Below are 25,373 nucleotides of genomic sequence, written 5' to 3'. Positions count from 1 at the left end.
GCACCTGACCCAAACCATGGTATTTTCAATAACCTCAGATGCATGTGAAAGCTGGACAGTGAATAAGGAAGACCATAGAAGAATTGATGCCTTTGAGTTATGGTGTTGGAGGAGAATATTAAAAGTGCCATGAGCCACCAAAAAAACCAACAGATCTGTGTTGTAAGAAATATAGCCAGAGTACTCCTTGGAGGGCAGGATGGCCAAACTTCGTCTCTCATACTTCGGACATATTGTCAGGAGGGACCAGTCACTGGAGAAGCATATCATGTTTGGCAAGGTGGAGGGTCAGAGAAAAAGAGGAAGACCCCCAGTGAGATGGATTGGCCCAGTGGCAGCATCAATGGGCTCAAGCGTGGCAATAAGTGTGAGGTTGGCCCAGGAAATGAAATGGGCAGTGTTTTGTATTGTGATACATAGGGTTGCTATGAGTCAGTACTGACTTGATGGCACGTAACAACAACAACAAAATGTTTATTGTGGAGTTCTGGTGTGGTACTGTAGGATAAGCATTGGACTGCTAACTGTGTAGTACTGTAGGATGAGCATTGGACTGTTAACTGTAAGATCAGAATTTCAAACCCACCAGCCACTCCTTGGAAACCCTATACAGATTCGCTATGATCCAGAAGGGCTGAATGGAATTTAACAATGACAACAGCAGTGTTTATTCAGCACTGTTCACAGCAGCAAAAACATGGAGACAACCTGGATGACCATCAGCAGAGGAATGGGTGACCAAACTTTGAGGCACCCACACAATGGAATATTGTGCAACGTTAAAGAGTAACGAGGAATCTGCAAAACACCTAACATGAATGAACCTGGAGGACGCTATGCTGAATGAAATTAGTCAGTCACAAAGGTTAGATATTGTATGTAAACACTACTATAAAAAGTCAAGAAAAAAGTTTCGTTTTGTAATACACATTCTATGATTGCGCTGAGTTATGTGTAGGGTCTGTATGAGTCAGTACCAACTCTACAGCACTTAACAACAGCAACAAGTGATGGTTACCTGGGATGGCTGGCTGTGAGGGTGGTGTGCCGTGGAGTTGGTTCCGACTCATAGTGAGCCATTATAAGGTTTCCGAGGCTGTAAGTCTTTACAGGAGCAGAAAGCCTCATCTTTCTCCTGTAGAATTGCTGGTAGTTTTGAACTTCTGACCTTGAGGTTAGCAGCCCGACTCATAACCACTACGCTACCAGAGGAGGGAAGGAAGAATTATTCACAGGGTCAAATGTAGACATGTGCTAACTTGGGTGATGAGGAAGCAGAAAAGGGAGCAAAAATAAAACAAAATTGCTTTCTTCTTCGTCTTCATCTTCTTTCATGTACTGGAAGGAACACAATATTCATTTGATTTTCTCATTAGGACAAACCATTGGAAAGTTTGCCACAAATGGAAAAAAGGAAAAGAAGGCTAGAAAGGGAAACAAAGACTTGGAAATGGATGCTGGTGCCGGGTGTGAAACGTGGGGAGTGTGGTTGTGTACCTGGATTGTAGGTGGGAGAAAGTTGAAACGGCAAATATTTTGTTGTTTAAAAATCATCATCATCATCACTGTTCTTCTGTTTTGACCAATAAAGCTCCTTTCAGCCCTTTGAATTGCTCTGGAATAGGGGTCCCCACTCCCATCCACCACAACCTGAAATGCTGGAGAGCAGGTGGAAGGTGGGTGCAAGCAGAGGGTTCACCTGCAAGGGAGGAGGCTCAGGTTCTTCCAGGTGGGACTGCAGTCCTGGCCTAGCAGGTCCAAGGGTCCAGGGATGCCTCGGAGTGCAGGGAGATCTCATTACTAAATCCCCTGTATAACCTTGAGTCCCTCTTTTATGAGGGCGCAGACACAACCCCACAATCACAACCTAGCACATCTCTCTACACTGAAAAACAAAGGAATTCCTTTGGATGCTAAACTACTAACCAAAAGTCGGTGGTTCAAACCCATCCAGAAACACCTGGGAACTAAAGCTTGGGGATCTGCTGCCTCAAAAGCTTTAAGGAAGGCGCGTAGTCAAAGCAGAAATGCAACCAGAATGTTCCTTAGAAGTGAGGATGACAAGACTTCAGCACATTGACTTTGAACACATCATCAAGACAGACCAGTCCCTAGAGGAGCATGCTGTTGGATAACGTAAGGGGCTCAAACATCACAGCCATCCTAAGGAATGGCCATACATGGGTTCTCTTGGTCCTGGAGGGCTGCCAAGTCGGCTTCAACCTGCTTTTCCAGCACATTGAGTTGGGGGTCATATTGCTTTGTTTTTCCTGGACTTTCTTTCTTTTAACATAGCTTATTGCTATTGTTAGGTGCCATCAAGTCGGTACCGACTCATAACGATCCTACGCACAACAGAACAAAACACTGTCCAATCCTGGGCCAACCTCACAATGGTTGTCACGCTTGAGCCCATCGATGCTGCCACTTTGCCAATCCACCTTGCTGGGGGTCTTCCTCTTTTTCTCCAACCCTCCACTTTACCAAACATGATATCCTTCTTCAACGACTTGTCCCTCCTGACAATATGTCTGAAGTATGAGAGATGAAGTTTAGCCATCTTGGCCTCCAAGGAGCACTCTGGCTGCACTTCTTCCAACACAGATCTGTTGGTTCTTTTGGCAGTCCATGGCACTTTCAGTATTCTCCTCCAACACCACAACTCAAAGGCATCAATTCTTCTGCGGTCTTCCTTATTCACTGTCCAGCTTTCGCATCCATATGAAGAGCTGCCCTTTGTTAAACACCACTCTGCCTAGCACGGACACTCTGGGAAAAAACTCAATCAAAGCTTGAAGGACAGATGTTTGGGCTCAGGTCTCCAGGGCTAGGCCACGCTCTGCTTGTTTAGAAGCATCATTGTCTGTGCCCAGGCCACAGAGCATAGTGCGTATGCTGGATTCTAGCCTTCTCTCTCCCAGTTGCTGCCTGGCCTTGAGCACTTTCAGAGGACAGCAGTGCTGGCTGTAAGCTCTCACAGAGAAACAAAGGATGTTGTAGCCCCTCTTTGGCATACCCCCTCGTCCCACCCATCAGAAGGGCAGCTTATAATGAAGGTCAGGACACTCATCTCTCCAAGGAGGTGGAAGTAGCAGGGACACCAGGGCAGACGGATCTGTCCAAGGTGCTGGCGCCCCACTGGGACCCAGGGAGCTGGTCAGGGTCAGCTGCCAGTAGGGACTCAGAATGAGCAGAGGCTCCAAGTTCAGGGGGAGTGAGAAGACAGGACTCCAGGAAGGTCCCTGACTCAACATTGTTGTGTTGTTAAGTGTTAAGAGTTGGTTCTGAGTCATAGTCACCCTATATGGGGTTTCCCAGGAGTGGCTGGTGGGTTTGAACCTCCCATCTTGTGCTTATCCTACAGCACCACACCAGGACCCCCTAGGTACACCTAACATACTCCTTTCCCACAAACCCAGACTGTCTCAGCACCTTGTTCCTACATTCCCTCCACCATGTTGTGCCCAATCCAGTCCCGGTCAAGGGGGCTCAGGATTATCTCAGAACAATGCAAGTCCATCTGGTGTTCTGCCCTTCCCACTGCCACCTTGACCAAGACCTGAGTTACAGAAAAGCCAGGCAGGGCCTCCCCAAATCTCCCACAGAGCTGGGGTTGGATCCCACCCAGCTCACTGCTGGGAGAGGGCTCCAAGGCTGGAGCCAGGGCCTTTGTTCCTCATGAGGCAGGTTGGTTGGCAGGAAAAGAAATAGGTGTTTCCAGAGTGAGGTTGGTAAAGCTCTGAACTCCGGGGACCCCACCCAGAACGCTGTAGTGTAGTCTGAAGTGACATTAGGGTTTGGTTCTCATTTTTAAACATGGAAAGACAGCATTTAAAGCAGTCCTGGGATGGCGCTGTAGGGTAAGCACTGGACCGCAAGGTTGGTTTGAACCACTCCTCAGAAACCCTATACAGGGTCGCTATGACTCACAGAGTAGAACCAAACGCCCATAGGGTTTCCAAGACTGTAAATTGTTACAGAAGCAGACGACCACAGCTTTCTCCTTTGCATTCAAACTTCTGGTGGGTTAGAACTGCGCTTGAGCCACTGCATCACCACTCCAGCTGCCACCAGGCCTGGAGGACAGCACGTGGGCAGGGAACCTCCGTTCACGGGAGCACCACCAGGCCCGGACCCTGGCCCCTGGGTCTCCCAGGAAGAACGGGGGAACACTGGGGGCAGGGACTGGCCTGCAGCCCCCTTTCTCCACCCTGTAGCTCTCAGTGGCACACTGAGTCACCAGGCCTAGGGAAGGTTAAACCAAGAAAAGCAGCGGTGGACCCAGGAGTCCTGGCACCTCCCAGCTTTAGGGGTCAGTCAGAGCCCTCCCCATACGCAGCCTGTGGGGTCGGGGGATGTAGTCTGCTTGTGGCCCCAGGTGCTACTTGTCCCTAGGGTCCCTAGGAGGCAAAGGAGGGGGCATGGGCACAGTAAGACCCCACGAGGTGTGGGGGGCGGGGTGGGTGGGCACAGCCCCGTGAGCTTCAAGCCCACTGGGTGGGAGCTGAGGCATCGTGTGAGAGTTTATAGCCAGGGGACACGCAGGGACATCGGGCGACAATGGTAAGGTGACTGTGGACCTGGACTTTGTCCTTTAGATAAAAGCGCACAGGTGGGCAGGCCCAGCCAGGCTCCCAAGCCCGGATCCAGGGTGGCTGGGGAGTCAGGGCTCCCCTTTCCCAGCCTAGAACCTGGGAAGGGGGGTCCACCGCACTCCCCTGCTCTGCTCAGTCCCATTGCTAAATGGTTGGGTGGGGGGGAATGACCTAGGCCTATTTCAAGGGTGGGAAGACTGAGGCCTTCGTTGTCCACAGTCTCCTTCCCCTCAGTTAAGTCTGTTTCCCCGCAAAGGAGGCTGCGGTGGTTGTTAACACCAGTGGACGCTGGAGGCCGATCACTGGTCGAGGGAGGGATTTGAGACCTGCCTGGCCAGGAACAGTGGGGTCGGTGTCCAGGATCAAAGGAGTCCCATGAGGCCTCTCAGAGGCCAGTGGGTGTTCTACGACTCTTTCCACACATTCAATACGACCGACAAGTGCCCACACCTGCCAGTCAGGCTAGCCCTGGCCCCAACTTTCCTGGTGGTAGGGGAGTGGGGCCCGGCCCATGTCTCCAGGGGTACTTCCTGATCCCAAGTCTCCCACCCAGTCCTCCTGACCTAGCAAGCCCCTCAGAGCGCTTGACTATCAGGTCCCGAAGGAAGCCCAGACCAGGATTGGGTGGTGGTGGTGGGGGCGCTCACCAGATTCTTGGAGGCCACACCCCACCCTCGGCCCACTGTCCCCATAATGTCTGGGCTAGCAGAGAGGAGGTGGGCACTAGGCCAACAATGGCCTCACCTGGAAAACTCAAACCGAATCCCAACCACAACCAAGATATACAAACAACAGGCGTGGCTGTGGGCTGCCCTGTTTGGTTTATTCCTGTGAGTTTCCCTACATTTTAGAGCACAAGGGCCTGGGATTACAAAGGGAAGGCCATGTGGGCGCAGGACCTGCCCCACCCCTCCAGATTTGGTCCCAAGGGGCCATGACTGCAGGAGTCTGTGTCCCTCCACTGTGAGTTGGAGTGACCACACAGTGGTGGTGACCCCATTCAGGGACTGTCCCATCCTTTCCCCGGGGAATGGTGTGAGAGCTGAGACCAGGCACACACTCCCCAACTTCTTCTGGAGAAGGACTTGGTTTTGTTTTTGCTTCAGATGATGATTAGGGAAAGCTCTGGAAGGGGTGGGGGTCCAGTGTATGAGGTGGGGAGCCTGGTGGTCCGTTGTTGTCCCCAACCTTGTCTCTGCTCCCTAGGTTCCTTCAGAGAACTTTTGTTCTCCTTGGGTTTGGGGAAGCCTAGGAAATCAAACCTCTCCACAGACGCCGGGAGGAGGGAAGTGGGGAGAGGGCTTGCAGCCTCACTGGGCCCCAGGATCCTGCAGTAACCTAGAGGAGAGGGGTGGGGTGGTCATAGTGCTGACATGTGTCCCCCTCCTGACTTGACTAGCTCTGTCCTGCTATTGTCTGTTTTTCAGTGGAGGAAGCTGAGGCTCAGAGGCTATAGCACCCTCCCCTCAGAGCCCACTTGCGTGGGTACCCCTGTGGTCACATGTGACCAGATGTACGCTGGGGCAGCCAAGGGGAGAGAACCGGCAGCTGTTGGTATTTTGGGTTCCAGAATTTCTCTGCTACCACAGACCCCATGTGTGACAAGGTGGCAGGAGGGGTGTTTCAGAGAGTGAGGTGGCCACCCCCCATCCCTCCCCCCGCCCCACCCCCAAGCTGGACTAGCCACAGACTTCCCAGACAGGCTCCTCCCCCAGTGGGCAGCCCCACCCAGCCCGAGTCAGATCCCAGGGAGCTCTGGCTCCTTTTCTACATGACTTCCATGCCTATGGGATGCCAAGTCCTTGAGTTTGTATCTTCAAATTGGAGTCGGTCCACCCTGCCCTAACCCACCTGTGGAAGCTCCTGTTAGAGTCAAACCTCTTGGCCCCTGTGCCTTTGTCCTTAGCAGATTTGGCTGCTTCTCAGCACTCATTCCAAGGAGAGACACTACCCTTCTCATGTAGTGGGGGAGGGGGAGAGTAGGGTTCAGGAAACGGGTGCTCCAGAGACCCAGCAAACAACTCCTGGCTAAATAGGAAGGGCCCTGGCTGCAAATGGTTATAGATTCGAGTCTACCACCAAAAGGCACCTTGGAAGAAAGCCCTGGAGATCACTTTCCAAACAATCAGCCATTGAAAACCCAATGAAGTCCAATTCTTCTCTGTCCTAGAGGTTGGACACGTGTCACAATCAACTTGGCCATCACTGCTGTTTTGTTTTTTTTCTTTTCTGGAGAACCATGTTGGCCTCTAATGTTTACTTGTGTTTCTTTTCCTAAAGGGTGGATTCTGGGGAAAGGAAATCCACTTCCATGTTGGATATCCACTGAGACTCCGAGGGACCCAGGTGGCAAGTGGGTTCAGTGTTCAGCTACTAACCCAAGAGACCGGTGGTTTGAACCCACCAGTCACCACTGCTTCTGTAAAGATTTACAGCCTTGGAAACCCGATGGGGCAGTTCCAATCTGTTCTATAGTGACGCTGTGAATCTGAAGCCTCGCTACATCAATGGGGAAGCCACACGGAGCACTGCCCTCTGGTGGTCTTCTGTATGAATTACAAGCAGAGAGATGCCGTGGCTTGGCTGCTGGGCTGAGCTTAAGTTCCTCTGGGCTGGAGACCCTCTCACCCACCACTGTGAGGAACCACACATCAGGGTGAGCAGGTCCCCTCACATCCCCACACCCCAAGCAAGCCACTGTTAGGTGTCATGGGGCAATGAAGACGGAGAGGGTTCAGCCGGCCTCCCCCAGACCCCCAGACTCCACACAGGGTGTGCCCAGAGCAGGACCTGGGACCTGGAGATTGTTGGAGGAAACAGTGAATGAATAAATGAAGCCACCGCCCTGCTCTGAGGTCAGTATCTTAGTTCACTGTGGGATAAGGATTGTCTTTGTCACGTGGGTTTGCTGTAGCAGAAATACCACATGTGGGGGCTTCAAAGAGCAGGAGCTTGTTTGCTCTGGAAGTTCAGGAGGCTAAAATTGCAAATCAGGGCCTCGTGTTGATTTCCAGCTTCATGTCTGCTGCCGATCTCTGGTGTTTCTCTGCTTGTAGGCGGGTCTTTTCTGCTCTCAGAATTACTCTGGAGTGATGTGGTTTTGGACCCACCTGATACTGCTATGGCCTCATTAACACAAGAAAAGAAACCTTATTTCCAAACAGAGTCACATATAAAGATAATCAGCCAAAGCCCACTGCCAAGTTAATTTTGACTCATAGTGACCCTATATAGGGGTTCCAAGACTGTAAATCTTGCGCAAGCAGACAGCCTCATTTAACTCCTGCGAAGTGATTGGTGGGTTTTATTGTCGCCCAATCCACAGCCCCACCAAGGATCTTTATCCATTGTTGTTGTTGTTAGGTGCTGTCAAGTCAGTTCTGACTCAGGGGGACTGTGTGCACAACACAACGAAACACCATCCGGTCCTGCTCCATCCTCACAATCACTTACGCTTGAGCCCATTGCGGCTGCCACTGTGCCAATTCATTTTATTGGGAGTCTTCCTCTTTTTCACTGACCTTCCATGTTACTAAGCATGATGTCCTTCCTTCTCTAGGGACTGGACTCTCCTGATAACATGACCAAAGCATGAGAGACGAAGTCTCACTATTCTGGATTCTAAGGAGCATTCTGGCTGTACTTTTTCTAAAACAGCTTAGTTAGTTCTCCCATGGAACTTTTACTATTCTTCTCCAACACCTTAACTCAAATGCATAAATTCTTCTACGGTTGTTGTTGTTAAGTGCCGTCGAGTTGGTTCCGACCCACAGCGACCCTGCATAGGGTTTCCAAAGAGCAACTGGTGAGCTCGAACCACCAAGCTTGTAATTCAAACAAAGATCTTCTACTGCCCAGCTTTCTCATGCATATGAGGTTATTGAAAATACCATGGCTTGGGTCAGGCGCACCTTAGTCCTCAAACTGACATCTTTGCTCTTCAACACTTTAAAAAGGTCTTGTGCGGCAGATATGCCTAATGCAGTATATTACTTGATTTCTTGGCTGCTGCTTCCATGAGTGTTGACAGGTACAAAAAACAAAAAAACAAAACACCCACTGCCATTGGATTGAAGTTGACTTATAACTACCCTGAATAGGATTCGTGAGGGGGTCCTGGACTGCTAACAGAAAGGTAGTTCAAACCCACCTCTCACTCCTTGGAAACCCTGTACAGGGTTGCTATGAATCGGAACAAACCCGACGGCACTTAACAACAACAAATTGATGCTGGGAGCAAAAATCCTCATCTTCCTCCCAAGGAGCAGCCGGTGGATTAGAAATGTCAATTTTATAGTTAGCAGTCCAGTGCTTATCCTATAGTACCACCAGTGTTCCTCTACATAGGTGCAGGGACCAGGAAGTCAGCACGTATTCGGGGGACACAATTCAATCCGGAGATAAAGCAGCCTCGTTGTGAGGCTGACGGAGCGCTGGGGCTGGAGAGGGCTGTGTGAACCATGAGAAATGGCACAGACAACAGTATTACCCCCTGCTGGGTATCTCGAAAGTGGCACAGTGCTTAAGCACTCAGCTAGGAACTGAGAGGTCAGCCCCTCTTCAGGAAACAGCTGTGGCAGTCTGCTCCCATAAAGGTTACAGCCTTGGAACCCCTAGGGGCTGTTCTGTTCTGTCCTAAGAGTCGGAATTGACCCGAGGGCTCTGGGTTTCGGTGTGCTGTTTACCTATCTGGTCCCTGGGTGGTGCAAGCAGTTTGCAATCAGCTAGTAACCTAAAGGCTGGTGATTCAAATTCACCCCAGTGGCACCTCAGAAGAAAGGCGTGGCTCTGTGCTTCCATAGTTTCAATGGCTCTTGACATTCTTCTGGCTCAAGGCAATCAGTGTGTGCAGAGGGTTTCCAAGGCTGTGACCTTCCGGAGGCAGATCACCACCCCTGTCTGTCTTCTAAGGTGCCTCTCAGTACCTTTGAACTGCCAACCTTTGGGCTAGCAGTCAAGTGCTTAACTGTCTGTGCTACCCAGGGACTCCTCTGTAAAGATGAATCCCCAAAACCAAACCTACTGCTATCAAATCAATTCCATCTCATAGGGGTCCTATCTAGGGGTTCCCAAACTGTATATCTTTGTGGGAGCAGACAGCCTCACTTTTGTTCCTCGGAATGGATGGTGGGTTTGAACTGCTGCCCAACACTTAACCTACAGAGCCACCAGGGCTCCTCCCAAAGGTGACAGCCAAGAAAACCCTGTGCAGCAATTTTATTCCGGAAGGCACAGCGTCCCCATGTGTCGCAGACGATGCAATAGCAGTGGTCTTGTTTCTTGGTTTTAGCGTTTACCTGACGGGGCTGCCGCTTTCTGTCTGCGGTCCCACAGGCTCAGGGGAACAGACTGTGAGTGGAGAAACTCCCTCCCACACAGTCCAAAAACCTTGGTTACGATTGGAGAGGGGGCAAGAAGCATTTTTAACCCCACTTCAGTTTTACCTCATGGCAGGCCCCCAAGCAGATGCCAGACTTTGTTTTATACCAACATGCTCACTTCAGAAATAGCATGGGGCTTGGGTACCAGGGAATTTGAAGAGGAAAATGCAAGATGTCCTATCTCTGCCCTGAGGTGTAGCTATTTCAAGTCAGTTCCACAAACCTCCTGCAGGTGGCGTCCTTGGGACAGGACAGGCGCCCAGAAAGACCTTGACTCTTCACATAAAGCCTTAAACTAAAGCATCCTTGGATAAATACCTCCACTGCCCTCACATCTAAAGATACACATGGACAAGCCCTGCGAAGTCAGGTGAAGTGTGGACACAGTCCAGACAATTCAGGTCTAAGAAGTTGTTTCATTTCATCCTCCTGGGTCCTAAGAGTGCAAATGTTACCAGAATTAGACACAAAATTGTTGTTGGTGTTCAGTGTGTTGAGTCAGTTGCAATGCATAGCAACCCTGTAGAGCTCCAGTAGCTTAGTGGTTACAAGACGGGCTGCTCACCTCAAAGTCAGCAGTTTGAAACTACCGGTGGCTCCGCAGGAGAAAGATGGGGCTTCCTGTTCCTGTAAAGATTTACAGCCTCAGAAACTCTATGCAGGGTCGCTATGAGTCAGAACCGACTCCATGACATATCACTACTACCACCACCACCACAGGGTTCCCAGGGAGCCGCTGGTGGGTTTGAACCGCCGACCCTGTGTCCACCATAGTGTGCTCAGTCAGACGGTCAGCCCCTTAGATGGCTCCTGACTCCACAGCAGTCCCTCTGCCCACCACTCACTGTACATCTGAGCCCGGGGGCCTGGAGTCCCTCTAGACATCCAGATTCCAACCACCCTCGGACTCTCATACCTAGCTCAGCGTACCCTCCAGCGTTCATCCCTGATGTTGTTGTTGTTGTTGTCGTTGTCAGGTGCCATCAAGTCGGAACCGACTCACAGCAACCCCATGCACAGCAGAACGAAACAATGTCCAATCCTGGGCCAACCTCACCACCACTGCCACACTTGATGCCATCAATGATGCCACCTGACCAACCCATCTCGTTGGGGGTCTTCCTCTTTTTCTCTGACCCTCCATCTTACCCAGCATGATATCCTTCTCCAGCGACTGTTTTCTCCTGACAATATGCCCAAAGTATGACAGACGAAGCTTAGCCATCCTGGCCTCCAAGGAGCACTCTGGCTGCACTTCTTCCAAAACAGATCTATTGGTTCTTTTGGCAGTCCATGGCACTTTCAGTATTCTCCTCCAACACCACAACTCAAAGGCATCAATTCTTCTACGATCCTCCTTATTCACTGTCCAGCTTTTGCATCCATATGAGGCTATTGAAAACACAATGGCATGGGTCAGGCGCACCTTAGTCCTCAAGCTGACATCTCTGTTCTTCAATACTTTAAAAAGTTCCTGTGCAGCAGATTTGCCCAGTGCAATACGTCGTCTGATCTCTTGACTGCTGCTTCCACGAATGTTGATAGTTGATCCAAGAAGAATGAGGTCCTTGACAACTTCAATCTTTTCTCCATTGATAAGAATGTTGTTTATTGGTCCAGTGGTGAGGAATTTTGTTTTCCTGACATTGAGATGCAATCCATACTGAAGGTGTTGTTAGGTGCCATCAAGTCAGTACCGACTCATAGTACCACTGCACAACAGAACGAAACACTGCCCGGTCCTGGGCTAACATCACAATTGTTGCCACACTTGAGCCCATGGACACTGCCATTTTGCCAATCCATCTCGCTGAGGGTCTTCCTCTTTTTCTCTGACCCTCCACTTTACCAAACATGATATCCTTCTCCAGTGACTGGCCCCTCCTGACAATATGTCCGAAGTATGAGAGACGAAGTTCGGCCATCCTGGCCTCCAAGGAGCACTCTGGCTGTATTTCTTTGTTGTTGTTGTTGTTGTTGTTGTTTAGTGTTTTTTGTGAATTATGGGATAGTTTACATGGGAGAACATTAGTTTTACATTCATTCTATCGTATATCATATAATTGTCATGGTTACAATCCCTTCCATGCATCATCAACCAAGCAAAGGGTATACCCTACAAGCCACAGCCCCTCTCCCTCTCTGGATCTAAAGTCTCCAGCCGCTCCATCTCTCCACGTCATCATCTCTGCCTCCATCTCTGGCGTCACTGCTTCTCTGGGTAGGGTCCTGCTCTCGGCTCTTCTCCATTGATGGTCCTAGGGACCTCCGCTCCTAGACTGAAAAGTTAATCACTCCTCTCCTTTTTATAAAACATCTACCTTTACATTTCCAACCCTCACAATCAGTCCTGATAACAATTATTCACTATTGTATCACAAGTGACCTATCTGCATTTCATTTTTATTTCTTCCAACACAGATCTGTTGGTTCTTTTGGCAGCCCATGGCACTTTCAATATTCTCCTCCAACACCATAACTCACACACATCAATTCTTCTACGGTCTTCCTTATTTACCGTCTAGCTTTTGCATGTATATGAGGTTGTTGAAAGTACCATAGCTGGGGTCAAGTGCACCTTAGTCCTCAAGCTGACATCTTTGCTCTTCAACACTTTAAAAAGTTCCTGTGCAGCACATTTGCCTAAAGCAATACATAGTTTGATTTCTTGACTGCTGCTTCCATGAGTGTTGATAGTTGATCCAAGAAGAATGAAGTCCTTGACAACTTCAGTCCGTTGATAAGAATGTTGTTTATTGGTCCAGTGGTGAGGATTTTTGTTTTTTTGCATTGAGATGCAATCCATACCGAAGGCTGTGGTCTTTGATCTTCATCAGTAAGTATTTTAAATTCTCTTGAACTGGTGTGGCATTGTGGGTTAGTATGCCAGACTGCAAAGCCGTTTGAACTGCAAGGTCGGTGGTTCAAGCTCACCAGCTGCTCCCCAGAAACCCTATACAGGGTCGCTATGGGTCGGAACTGACTCGACGGCACTTAACAATAAACAACAACAAAGTATTTCAGCAAGCAAGGTTGTATCATCTGCATATCACAGGTTGTTAATGAGTCTTCCTCCTGATGCCACGGTTTTCTTCACAGAACCCAGTTTCTCGGATTATTTGCTGAGCATGTAGGTTGAATCAGTATGGTGAAAGAGAACAACCCAGTTGCACATCTTTCCTGATTTTAAACCGTTCAGTGTTGCCATGTTCTGTTCTGATAAATAACCTTAATGATACCTTTCTCCCAGAATATTGCTTCGTTGTTGTTGTTGTTGTTGTTGTTGTTGTTGTTTAGTGCCCTCGAGTCAGTTCTGACCCATAGCAACCTTGTATAGGGTTTCCGAGGAGCTTCTGGTGAGCTTGAACCACTGACCTTGCAGTTCAAACGGCTTTGCAGTCTGGTGCATTACCCTACAGCGCCACACCAGAATATTGCTTTGAGAACCTTCATTTTGTCATTAATGAACGGGTCTCATGCTGAGCACACACACTAAGCTAACAGTGAAGACACTTAGCTGTCCCTCCCTGCTGTCTCAGGCCCCCCAGCTCTCTCCCAGGTGTCTCCCAGAGATAGGGGCATCCACCCATCAATGGGTGCATGTGCCTTGTGAGGGCCCTGGTACCCGGGTGGCTCCATTTCAGGACACCCCTTCCCCTCCCTCCCAGCTGAAGAAGGCAGCATGGGGCCAGCTCCCTGTGGCTGCTCATTCAGGTTGTCCCCAACATCCCATTCTTACAAACACCTGGCATCATCACTTCCCATGGGGCTTTGTGGGGTTTAGAGCATGAAACACAATCACGTGTGTGAACGCCCAGCCCAGGGCAGCCTATGGTCAGGGCTTGGGAGGAGAAGGGGCCGCTGGAAGTCTGCTGAAACACTTCACTTCCCTCCATGGAAAAGGCGAGGAGCTGAAGGCCCTCCCTCCTGATGTCACCCCACAGAGTGCTCTGCATGCAGGAGAGGCAGCTCAACAGGCCCAACCAGAATCCGGTGCCAAACGGGGCAACCCCAGTGGGCGCCCCGCCCTGCCCCAAGACAGAAGGCTCTCTAGCAGGAGCGAGCGGCCCCGGGCCTTTGTTCTGGCCTCGCTCTCCACCCCCAAGTTATTTCCAATCAAGATCACGGCCAGCATGAGCTGCCAGAGGTCTCCAATGGTTTGGATAACTTCTAGCAGGAATCTGCCCACACCACAAGGTGTTCTGGTATTAAAACCAGACCTCCTGCACACACACACCTAATCTTAAAGTGACCACAGCTTTGCGCAGCTTCATGCTGACAGACAGACGTCCATACCCGACGCGGGTCTCCCAAAACTGAGCTGCCTAGGGTCACTTGTGGACATCAATGGCAGCGCTACAACAATCGTCGCCCTAGAAGAATCCGGAAGTTCGCCCCCCCCCCCTCCCGCGCAGGGTTCCCTCACACCCACCAGCAGAGGGAGCGCCCCTTCACCTCTGGTGTACGGAGGAAGAGGTGGCGTCTGGAGACTAGGAAAGTCGGCGCTGAGTCTCCACCCATGAGCTCCCAGCTCCAGGCCTGCGGTTTCCTGGGGTGATTATCTGTCTCCAAGAGGACTTGGCAGCCCACTTTGCAACAGTGGGGGGCTCGTGAAGATTGTAACTGTTCCCAATCTACCTGCGGAGCAGTTGGGTAGACTGATGGATCGGGTTTACCCTGAACCCGATCTGGGGCGGCGGGTGAGCAGAGGGTGAGAGAAATGGTTTCAGGGTGGAGGGAAGACTGGTTCACATTCGGAACTCACGACCTTTCATCGGCACCCCCTTGGTGCCAGGAGACGGTTGTGGGGGGGTGGTGGGGAGGAGGCCTCCGCAAACGCTCCCTGGTGTCTGTGGATTTGCCAAAAGGGTCTTCCCCTGGCAGGCAGGACGACCTCGATCGGCGGAACCCCAGCCCACAGACACCGCTGCTCCGAGGAGTGAGGGGCCCCGGTGAGGCCGGGGGTTGGGTCACCACTGGGGTGGGGGGAAGTGAACCCTGCCCGCGACTGTGCGGGGGACATCCGGTCATCTCGGGCCTCTCACAACCCCATCCCTTCTTCCCCCCCTTCCCTTCCTCCCCCTGCCCCTCCTTCTTCCTTCGTTTACCTCGCCCCGCCTCTCCCTCCTCCCACTCTCGCCTCCCCTCCTCTCCCCCTCTTCCCTCCGGAGTCTGGGCCCCCTTCTTCGGATGTTGAAAGTGAGAAGACTACAGGAAGGAAGACGCTCCAGTCACCCCCCTCAAGGCAGCCCAAATCATTTTGAGACATTTGATCTTTTTCAAAGCAAACTTTTTAAATATCTGCTAAGGGCTTGTCAGCCCCTGGCCCTGGGTTGGCTGTCCCTATGGGTCAGTGGAAGACACGAGGCGGCGGGAATGGGGGTGAGGCACACTTGCTCAGGACCACAGCGGGCAGGAGCTGCGTGTCATGTGACATCCTGGACAGCTTCAAGGACGGTGGGCATCTGTGACCTTTGCCAAGCCTAGGAAAAGGTACAGAGAGGCCTGTGAGCCCTGGGATAGGGGCAGAGAGTCTTCACTCAAAAGCCACTTTCAGCATCCCTGCCCCCCCCCCCATAAATACCTGAGACAAAGCTCACTGCAAGGTCACTGCCCTTCTGGAGGGACCAAGATATAAGGCACAACACTTCTCTGCCTTAGGTCCCCTCCCCTCTCAGACATCCACAAATCCACCTCCCCCCCACACGGTGGGATCACTTTAGAAGCTTCCCTTTGGGCATCCTATCTCTTGCTGTTACTGTCAGATGACTCTTGGCAAGACCCAGTTTTAATCACATCACTTCCCCAGCTCCACAACCTTCAATGGCTCCCCAGTGCTTTCCAAATTAAGACCCTTAATCTTTCACTTTGGCTGCAAGGGCCTCCTTGGCCTGACTCCAGCCATCATCCCTCCTTCTTGTCATCCACCTGCCTTTGGTCAGACAGTTCCTACAGCAGTCTACGTACCACCAGAAGACGATGACTTCAAATGACCAGATTTCCCTTTCCAAGGGTTGAACATGGAAAAGCCAGACAGAACTGAACACTGGCAAAAAACACCAGGCAATAGAAGTCAACGGGAACAGAGGAAGTCTTTCTAAAGACCTGTGTTCTGACGTGTGCAGTTGAGTGTGCATACACTTGTGCCTGTTCCATCCACCCTAGGGAGATGTCCCAACAGTCCCTTAAAAGGACAGGTGTGTCCATGCATTCCAGCATTCTTCACAATACCAGAGAGTTGGGAGCAACCCAGAAACCCACAAAGGCGAGAAAGGTAGCCATCCTGTGACCCAAGACCTTGCATGTAAATGACCACAATAGGATTCCCCATGCTCCAAAAACTTCAGACAAAGACACTTCAACTTTCTCTCAACTGGGAGATGGGTGCAGGTCTCTTCCCCTCAAATTATGGGCTCTGACTACTTCCATCAACAGTGGGGCAGAGCTATGCTACCAGGTTTCCAGACTGGGATCCTCCTGGATCTCTCTCCAGATGCCTTTCCTGGATGACCATGTTGTGAGGAAGCGCAGGCCACCTGGAGAGGCCTAGGCCAGGAATTCCTCAGCTGACAGTCAAGCACCATCCACCCCACCAGATAGATAAATGAGTGAGGCTTTGAGGAATCCAGTTCCCAGCCTCCAAGTCTGTCTTCCACTTGAGGCCCCCAGACACCACGGAGTGGAGGCGATCCAGTATCCACAGAATCTGTTAATGTAATAGTAGCTGCTTTGTATCACTGAGTCCTGAGGACATTTAGGATACAGCCAGCACAACTGAAACATACAAGGTGCATATGTCAATGTGTGGTTGCTACATTGTTGCTACATTTTTGTAGAACTGCCTCATAGGATTCCAGAGGCAGACAAACTAGGAAGAAGGATTGACAACTACTTCCAAATCTTTAGTCACTGAAAACTTTATGAATATCAGAGAAACACTGTCAAGATCTAGTGCTGGAAAATGAGCCACTCAGGTTGGAAGGCACTCAAAATATGACTGGGGAAGAGCTGCCTCCTCAAAGTAGAGCTGACCGTGATGATATGAATGGAGTAAAGCCTGCGGGAGAAAAGCCTGCTCAGGATGAAAGGAAGAGAAGGTGGAGGGTCAGAGAAAAAGGAGGAAGACCTCCAATGAGATGGATTGGCCAAGTGGCGGCATTGATGGACTCAAGTGTGGCAACAATAGTGAGGTTGGCCTAGGATCGGGCAGTGTTTCGTTCTGCTGTGCATAAGGTCGCTATGAGTCAGTACCGACACGATGACACCTAACAACAACACGCCTCTGAGTGGACCCAAACCACCAACCTTTCAGTTAACAGCCAAACAGGATGATCATTTGTACCAGCCAGGACCTCCGTCAGTATCACTAGATCTGAAAGTATTTTTTAAGATGAAAGCAAGAACACATATACGATACTGTTTCATAGATGTAATAAACAAAAGCAGGGAATTGAGATGGAGTGGAGTAGGGGAGGGGCTAAAGAAATTGGGATGAGGGATAAAGGAGTAAACCAGCGATAAAATTTCTGTAGAAATGGACATTGTATAAAATTATTCCAAAAGAAGCAGCTCATGAAAAGGAAATGAAGTGTGGAGAGGTATGTACTATGCTGCCCACCGAGAGCGGTGCTCTTGGGATTTATCCTAGTTGTCGACACACACACACACACACACACACACAACGTTTGTAGGGGCATCTTAGTCTACCAGCCCTGAAGCAGATACTGGGAACATAGAGATGACTAGGCACAGTACTAGCCAAAGGCAGTTCCAGGCCAGTGGAGAAGCTCTCTCTCTGGACTGCTTTTAGGATCGTTTGGGGGAGCTTTCTAAAGTGGCTCCATGGTAGGAGTGACAGATACCCACAGCTGGCCCTGGAGTGGAGAGGCGGTGGTGTAAGGAAGGACAGAAGTGGACAGAGATAAGTGATGAAGGATGGAGATGACCTGGGAGTGTCTTTTCACAGAAAAGGGGAGGGAGGGGAGAAGGGGAGGACACCCTGCTCTCTCCAGATTTCTGTCTAGTGGCCAAAGGCGACCAGAACTCTTGGGTCCTGGTGCCAGGAGTGCCAGAAACCCTTGCTCAGGGTGTCCACGCTGAGGGGTCACTCTTGGAGAGAGCGCACCAACTCAGAACAGCCAGCTTCTCAGACAGGACTTGCAGGCCACGTCCCAGTGCAAAACCCGCAAAACCGTCCGCAGTGAGACATCATCCGCTCCCAGAGCACAATCTCCAGCCTTCAACTGGGCACTGGGGGGGGGGGGAACCAACCAAAACACCCACGGAAACAGTGGCCTGTAGGCTGTAGGCTCTCTGACACCTTCCTATAGCCCTTCCACCCAGCCCACCCCACCCTACTCCCATGTTTCAGCAGGCATCAGAGGCCCCGTTATCCAGAACGGATCAGGGACCGGCTGTCCAGGCGCACCAGCCGCAGTCATGTACCCGGCAGATGGGCTCCAATCTCCTAGGTGCAGCATCCCCTCCCCCAAGCTCTGCCCCAAAACAGTGGGATGATACTCTTTGAGCGCTCAAACCCGTACAAAAACCAGCCTGGACTCTCTAAGTCTCCGCTCCAGACAGCCTAGTACCAGCCCGGGCGCTTCTTTTCCTAAAATTACAGTAGAGGGAATTGAGGATCAGAGAGGTGCACATGTATCCCAGGGCTGCACAGCATGGCAATGGAGGTGACTTGAAGAAAACACACTTTGAGCAAAAGCAGCTCAGAAAAGGGAGTGGCTTAGGAGTGGTTGAAGTTCAAGGGTTAAGGTGGGGAGTGAACACGGGTGAACCTCAGGTAACCTGCATAGATAGCTAAGCACCCAGACACCCCCTTCCACCCATCCCCACTGCCAGGGAGCCCCAAGGTGGGTGACATCTGAAAGAAATCTTGTCTTTTTATCAAGGACCCTATCTAGCCTTGAAATCCTATGTTGTTGTTAAGTGCTGTCATGTCTATTTCTGACCCATAGGATTTCCGAGGAGCAGATGGTGAGCTTGAACCACGGCCCTTGCAGTTCAAACGGCTTTGCGGTCTAGTGCATTTACCCACAGCGCCACACCAGGAAATCCTACACCGGGTCACTATGAGTCAGAATCACCTGGACAGCGCTTACAACTCTGACCTCAGAGACTCAGAGGCATGGGCCCAGGGCCAACACTTCTCCAAATGGACATGTGGTCATTCTGTCCCCTTGACCAGACCCCCTCCGCTGGGATCCCCAGATGCCCCAGATAGCCCAGAGAGCAGGACTTGGAGGTCCCAGGTCTTCCCTAGACCCTGACTCACTGTGCCTCAGTGTCTTCTCTGCCCTTTGAGAATAAAAAGGCCCAAATTGGCGGCTGCTCCAGGGTGGCATTCAGTAGTACCCGTGAGTCCTCGGTGATTGATAATGAGGGTCTGAGTATGGGACTGGGCCTGAATTTTATTTTCCACAATGGGAAGTTGTATGGGTGAAAAGGAAACCAAAATGGTACAGTTAGTTACCGCCAAGTGATGATAGCAACTCTCTATCTCTATGTTACTGCCCCCCAGACTTTCCAATGGCTGAGATCTTTACTGAAACAAACGGCTGGTAGATTCTAAGCACCCATCATTACCATCCAATCAACTCTGATCACAGCTGTTCTGTAAAACACAGTAAAACTGCCCACAGGGTGTGATCTCTACTGGGAGCAGACAACCTCATCTTTCTTCTGCTGCTGGGTTTGAACTGCTGACCTTTCTGTGGTGTGCTTTAATGATGTGCCACTAGCTAGCTGCTATCTTTTGCTGTTGTTGTGTCTTGTGAAGTCGGTTCAGACTTATAGCAACCTTGTATGCAGTTTCTGAGAGTGGCTGATGTGCTCGAACTGTCGACCTTGCAGTTAACAGTCCAGTGCTTATCCTACAATACCATATCAGGGCTCGACAAGTCACTGTTTATTAAGCACTTTACTACTTGTGGGCACCAGGACACCTCGCCCTGGGTTTCTGTAGCAAAGACAAACAGGCTCGGCGCAGCCGGTGGCGCGCAGGGGTAGTACTTGGTGCAACGTCTGGTGTGCAGCAGATCCGTCCTACCCACCCTGGTACCCACCGCAGAGACTACTGATTTGTGCCCACGCGACTAAGGAAATGACGCCTAACCGGCCCGGCGAGGCCAAGGTCGTGTAGTCAACGTGTATCAGAGGCCCTTCCCTGACGATCCCGGCCGCGCACCTGACCTCACACGGCTCCTAGGCCTACATGCCCAGATGGCCGCTGCGCCCCTCCCCCGCGCTCGGGGTGTGGATGTGGGCGCGCCGGGGGTGTAAAGCATCGGCGTTCCAGGCCTGCGGGAGTCACTTACCAGCTGGGCAGTCTCCCCTCTCCTCTCACAGCCCCGTTTTCCTTATGGAAAATGGGGGTGATGGTCCCTCCACCGTGGTTGCTCCAAGACTAAACCCAGGCAAAAATCTGGGGCCTGCAGCCGCCCTCTGCAACGCGGCGACACTCGGATTGAGCCAGGGCCCTGTCTGGCATCGGGGCTGGAGTCGTCTCTCCGCGATGACCCGCGTCCGGTGAAGCCGGTTCCAACCATGCCTCCGGACTGCGTCCCGGTGACTGCGTCGCCCTCTCCCGATGTCGCATGGTCAGAAGTTTACTCCAGAAGGGTCACCGCACCCAGGGCGGATGAGGTGCGGGGGGACATGTCTGTCACCGCGCTCCGGGCCTTAGAAATGCGGGGGACTCCCCAGCGAGGACTCTTGGACGTGCAAAGAGCTGTGGGGCCCGCCTTCAAGGCTACCGTCTGCAGGGCTTTAGCGGGACTAGAAGCTCCGGTTCTTCCTAAAGCCTGGACCGCGTGTGAAAGGGGCGGTGGGAGTGTGAGCGCAAAGGGGATCCGCTCTCACCCTAAGCTACATCCGGCGGTTCACTGCGAGAGAGAGCCGGGGGCTGGCACCTTTTCGCACACAGAGACTGCGTCTGGGAACCAGAGTTCTACTGCATCGCATCTGGCCAGGAAAGCGTATTTCGTTCAATACAGATATTTTTTAAATGTGCCTCAGTTCTGCAGCTTGGTTCTGGCAGTTTACTCATTTGAAAACGACACTCGGTTATTTAAAAACTAAAAAACGATTGTGGCCTAGCTTCTGGCCGTTTCTTGTGAGCTCCAGGATCTTCGCGCCCCCTCTGAGCTCACGCACACCCTCCGGAGCAAGAACAGTGACCCCGATGTTCCTCGAGCCTCTGCCAAGGGTAATTACGACCCCCACAGCCAATGGGCGACCGCGCCGCCAGGCCCCGCCCCCACACGGCGCGGGTGGTGCGTCCCGGGAACAGATCAGGAGGGGCAGCCCGGGCCCTTCGGGCCCCTAGCCGCGCCGCCGCTCAACAGCCTGCCAGTCAGGCCCCCGCGCTAGCGCTCAGGCCCGCTAGGCGTCCGCGGGCGGTGCTGGCGGCCCGGCCCCGCCCCTGACTCCTCCCCTGCCCTTCCCCCTGTGTCCCCGCGGGCAGCAGGGCGACCAGTGCTGCGACCCGGAGGCCAGCGAGCGCGGCTGCCGGGCGGCTGTCGGAGGCACCGCTCGGCCAGCGCAGCGCGCTGCCAGCCCTCAGGACCCGACGCCGTCTTCAGAGCGTTCTGTGCCGGGCCGCCGCGTCCGCCGCGCCCGCCAAGTCCCGGGCACCCGAACCGGAGCCGCACGCGCTAGGGGCCCGGACTGGCCAGCGGCGCAATGCCGGACGAGCTGACGGAGCCCGGGCGCACCACGCCGGCCCGCGCTTCATCCTTCCTCATCGAGAATCTGCTAGCGGCTGAGGCCAAGGGCACTGGGCGCGTGGACGAAGAGGGCGAAGACGACGACCCGGAGGACAAGGCGCGGCGGCGACGGCTGCAGCGGCGGAGACAGCTGCGCTCCGGGCCAGGCGGAGAGGCGCGGGCCCGGGCACTGCTCGGCCCTGGGGCTCTGGGCCTTGGGCCCCGGCCTCCGCCCGGCCCTGGGCCACCCTTCGCTCTGGGGGGCGGCGGCGTGCAGCGCTGGTTCCCGCGAGCTCACGGAGGCTACGGAGGTGGCTTAAGTACTGACAGTGAGTTCCAGCGTGGGCCTGGGGGATGGGGTCTTGCCCGCCCCCTCACTTAAGGTGACCCCTTCTGTGCAGGGAGGTTTGGGTCGGGTAAGGCCCAGCGGAGTCCCTGACTGGGCAGGGTTCGGGGTCTCCCTCTGGGAGGCCCAGAACTAGAAGTTTTTTCCAAGGTCCAGCCTCTCGTGCAGAAGCGCTGTGCTCACAGGAGGGAGACCGAGAGCCCGCGGAGAGGGGGCTGGAGACAGAAAAAATGGAAGAAATAAGAGAGAGAGAGATGAAATGTAGAAGGTGGGGGGGGGGAGTCAAGAGAGAATAAAAAAGATGAAGACAGTGGAGTGTGGGGAGAAGAGAGAACTGGAGAGGGAAAAGGTCCACTAGAGATAGAGAAAAGAGGGGGACTCCATTGGAGAAGTTTTCATCCACAACGGAGCCTCCGTGGCGTTGCTGGCAGAGAGAGCCCGGGCAGTGTCCTGTGCCCCTGTCCTGTCCCCTCGGGCTCCATGGCTGTGCCAGGCCCCAGGGAGCAGTTCCAAAGCCCCCAGGTCCACCCCTCTCTTCATTCTCTGCCCCTCCCCCTGTCTTTGTTCCCTGCTGAGGAATCCGAGCGGGTGGGGGTGTATCTGGGGAGGGGCCCAGGGACCCTAGCACCACTTTACCCTGGCCTTCTGACACCTGAGTTCTGCCCCCTCCCTAAGGCCGTGACTCCCTTCTTGGGAACCTGGGAAGACAAGGGGGATCAGAAAAGAATTTCCACTGACCAGCCCCCCATATTGAAACCAGTGATGCCTGGATTCCAGGTTCTAGCTGAGTGTGCCTCCCCAAGGAGCAGGTGGTTGCTCTTTGGCACCCTCTCAATCCTTGGAGAGCTCCCACCCTGGTGTGGGAGTGACCTCCCCTTTACAAAGGGACTCTGGTTTCAGGGTGGTCTCAGTGCCCACCCCCAGAAAGTCCAAGTTTCCATCCCTTCTTGTAATCTTGATTTGGGGTCTCCTCAATTTCCCTGAAATGTAACAAATAAACTTCGGTCCTTCTGGGGGTGTTTCTGAAAATAGTCTCTCTGTGTGGGATGTGTCCTCCCCTTGACCCTGGGAACCATCCCCACCACCACCACCACACACAACCTCTTGGGCCTGCTGAGATCTCTCTTATTTCGTGAGATGCGGGTTCAGGTGGCTTCCCACCATAGCAGAAGGAAATGTCTTAGTGTCTTGTGGCCACATGAATGAAGTTGGGTACTTGGGGCTTAGTGGGCTCAGGAGCAACCCCACATCATCCTAGTGCCTGAGCCCCGTGTGGCCACGGCAAGGGTCCTTCTGAGCACCTAAGTCAGCACACATTGCAGACATCCCTGCCAAGTCTACCACCTCCTTCTAGGATACACACCAGCTTGACCTCCCATCCCATCAGCCAGGACATGCCCTCTCACCAGGCAGGCAGGTCTAGCTGCATCAGGAGCCCTGATGGGTCTACAGTCTAGAGAAACTCCTAGTTTAACCGTCTCCCCCTGCCCCAAAGACCAGGCAGAGCATGGGTCTCTGTACCCTCAAACCTCCCTCCCCGCAGAATCACAGGTCTGGCTGTGTCCTTATGTGTTCTGTGGGAGTGTGAATGTGGGTTCAAGTGGTAGAGCTCTGGGTTTCCTGGTCAGGGGTGCAGGGGTATGTGGGGATGGATCAGTATCACCTGGGTGGAACTGGATTGTAGAGGATGTCTGTGGGGGATGCTTAGGTCCTGGTCTGCTCCGGAGTGCTCCAGGAATCCTGGGGCTGGGGGCCTGACTTGGGCTGCTGGAGGCAGGGAGTGTTTCTGGGCTTGGTTCCCAGGGTGTAAAACACACCCTACGTCTTGTCCCCCTATTTCTGTGCCATTTGTATGCTTTCTTGGGAAGCTGGTAGGCAGCTGCGGCGGGGAGGTCCTTCATTTTGTGCCTTTGTTTGAATTTTTTGCGCAGTTTCCTTGTCTCTCCGCTCCGTTCATTTCGTTTCCTCTCTTGGTCTCTGGGTGTGAAAATGGGCACATTTTTGTGCTGTGTGTGCTTGGAGACGTGCAGTATTGGAGTGCTTCCCTGGACTGTAGATCTCAGCCCTTATGTCCCGGCCTCTCTCTACATCCTGGTGTATTCCGCTGTGGACCGTGCTAAAAAGTCCAAGGCCCTGTATAAGGGATCTTTCTTGGTTCCTGGCTGTGGGTGACTCCAGGGGGAGGGCGCTGGCCTCACAGTTTGGATCTGGGGATCAGGTCCCCAAAACAAACCCCTGTGCCGCTCTCCCTCCTGCAGCGAGCGACCGGGACTCTCCGGAGACGGGAGAGGAAATGGGCCGCGCGGAAGACGCCTGGCAGCGGGGTCCCGGACCAGGAACACTGCATCAAGAGGCGGCAGAGCTGGCGGCGCGGGGTCAGGCGGCCGGCGCGGAGGAGGCGGTAGTGGCGGAGCTGGCCGAAGCCCCCGCGGCGACGGCAGAGGCACGCGGCGTGGGCGGCGGTGGCCGCAAGAAGAAGACGCGCACAGTCTTCTCCCGCAGCCAGGTCTTCCAGCTTGAGTCCACTTTCGACCTGAAGCGCTATCTGAGCAGCGCCGAGCGCGCGGGCCTGGCCGCCTCGCTGCAGCTAACCGAAACGCAGGTGAAGATCTGGTTCCAGAACCGTCGCAACAAGTGGAAGCGGCAGCTAGCGGCAGAGCTGGAAGCAGCCAGCCTGTCCCCGCCGGGCGCGCAGCGTTTGGTCCGCGTGCCGGTGCTGTATCACGAGAGTCCCCCAGCCACTGCCGCCGCCGGAGGGCCGCCTACAGCGCTGCCCTTCTCGCTCGGCCCTGCAGCTCCCGCGCCGCCCCCGCCGCTGCTCGGCTTTTCAGGGGCCCTTGCCTACCCACTGGCTGCCTTTCCGGCCGCCGCCTCCGTGCCCTTCCTGCGGGCGCAGATGCCCGGCCTGGTGTGAGCGCCTGCCGCCGACCTTCGCGGCCGTGGACCTCTGCGCATCAGCCCTCGGTAGCGCGGTACGACCATGCTGCACGCGGCCAGAATGGAAGGGGAACTGCTCCAGCCGGGGTCCTCGAGGCAATGCCAGGCGCCCACCCGAGAAGCAAATTCGGCAAGCCCCCTGGAACTGCTCCCTGGACCTGGCCCGGCTCTCTCAACAGACACTCCATACACAGACCGTTCACGTGCTGTGAGACCCTTCCCTCCTAAGTTGCCCCTCCAACACCAAACATCCCTCTCTGGGCACTAAGGGACCTGGGCAGCAAGCTGACCGGCGGACCCAGAATTAGACTCACTACAACCTCTCCCTCGGGGGCCACTCCAGAGGGAACAAACCCCTGCGGGGTGCAACTGAGGCCAAAGGCTTGCCTGACTC

General features: G+C 53.2%; 1 protein-coding gene and 1 pseudogene across 1 annotated transcript; one reads left to right on the top strand and one right to left on the bottom strand.

The window, feature by feature from the left end:
• The window catches only part of LOC102830944, a 41,907-nt pseudogene extending 26,900 nt beyond the window's left edge, over positions 1-15,007 (bottom strand).
• A 6,666-nt stretch (positions 15,008-21,673) lies between these two features.
• On the top strand, positions 21,674-24,956 carry HMX1 (H6 family homeobox 1). The gene is made up of 2 exons (XM_006875309.1): positions 21,674-22,025; positions 24,301-24,956. The coding sequence occupies exons 1-2, from the start codon at positions 21,674-21,676 to the stop codon at positions 24,954-24,956; spliced, it is 1,008 nt and encodes a 335-aa protein (XP_006875371.1).
• The last annotated feature ends 417 nt before the right edge of the window (positions 24,957-25,373 follow it).

The sequence above is a fragment of the Chrysochloris asiatica genome, unplaced genomic scaffold, assembly GCF_000296735.1.
Source record: "Chrysochloris asiatica unplaced genomic scaffold, ChrAsi1.0 scaffold00319, whole genome shotgun sequence".
Classification (NCBI taxonomy): domain Eukaryota; kingdom Metazoa; phylum Chordata; class Mammalia; order Afrosoricida; family Chrysochloridae; genus Chrysochloris; species Chrysochloris asiatica.
Note: the sequence above shows the minus strand (reverse complement) of the source record. Positions and strands in the feature narration are given on the sequence as shown.

What these genes read in the sequence shown, in the direction of transcription:
- HMX1 (XM_006875309.1), top strand. Translation starts at nt 21,674, where the DNA reads ATGCCGGACGAGCTGACGGAGCCCGGGCGCACCACGCCGGCCCGCGCT. An exon ending in AGGTGGCTTAAGTACTGACA is followed by an intron (nt 22,026 to 24,300) that starts GTGAGTTCCAGC and finishes TCCCTCCTGCAG; the next exon opens with CGAGCGACCGGGACTCTCCG.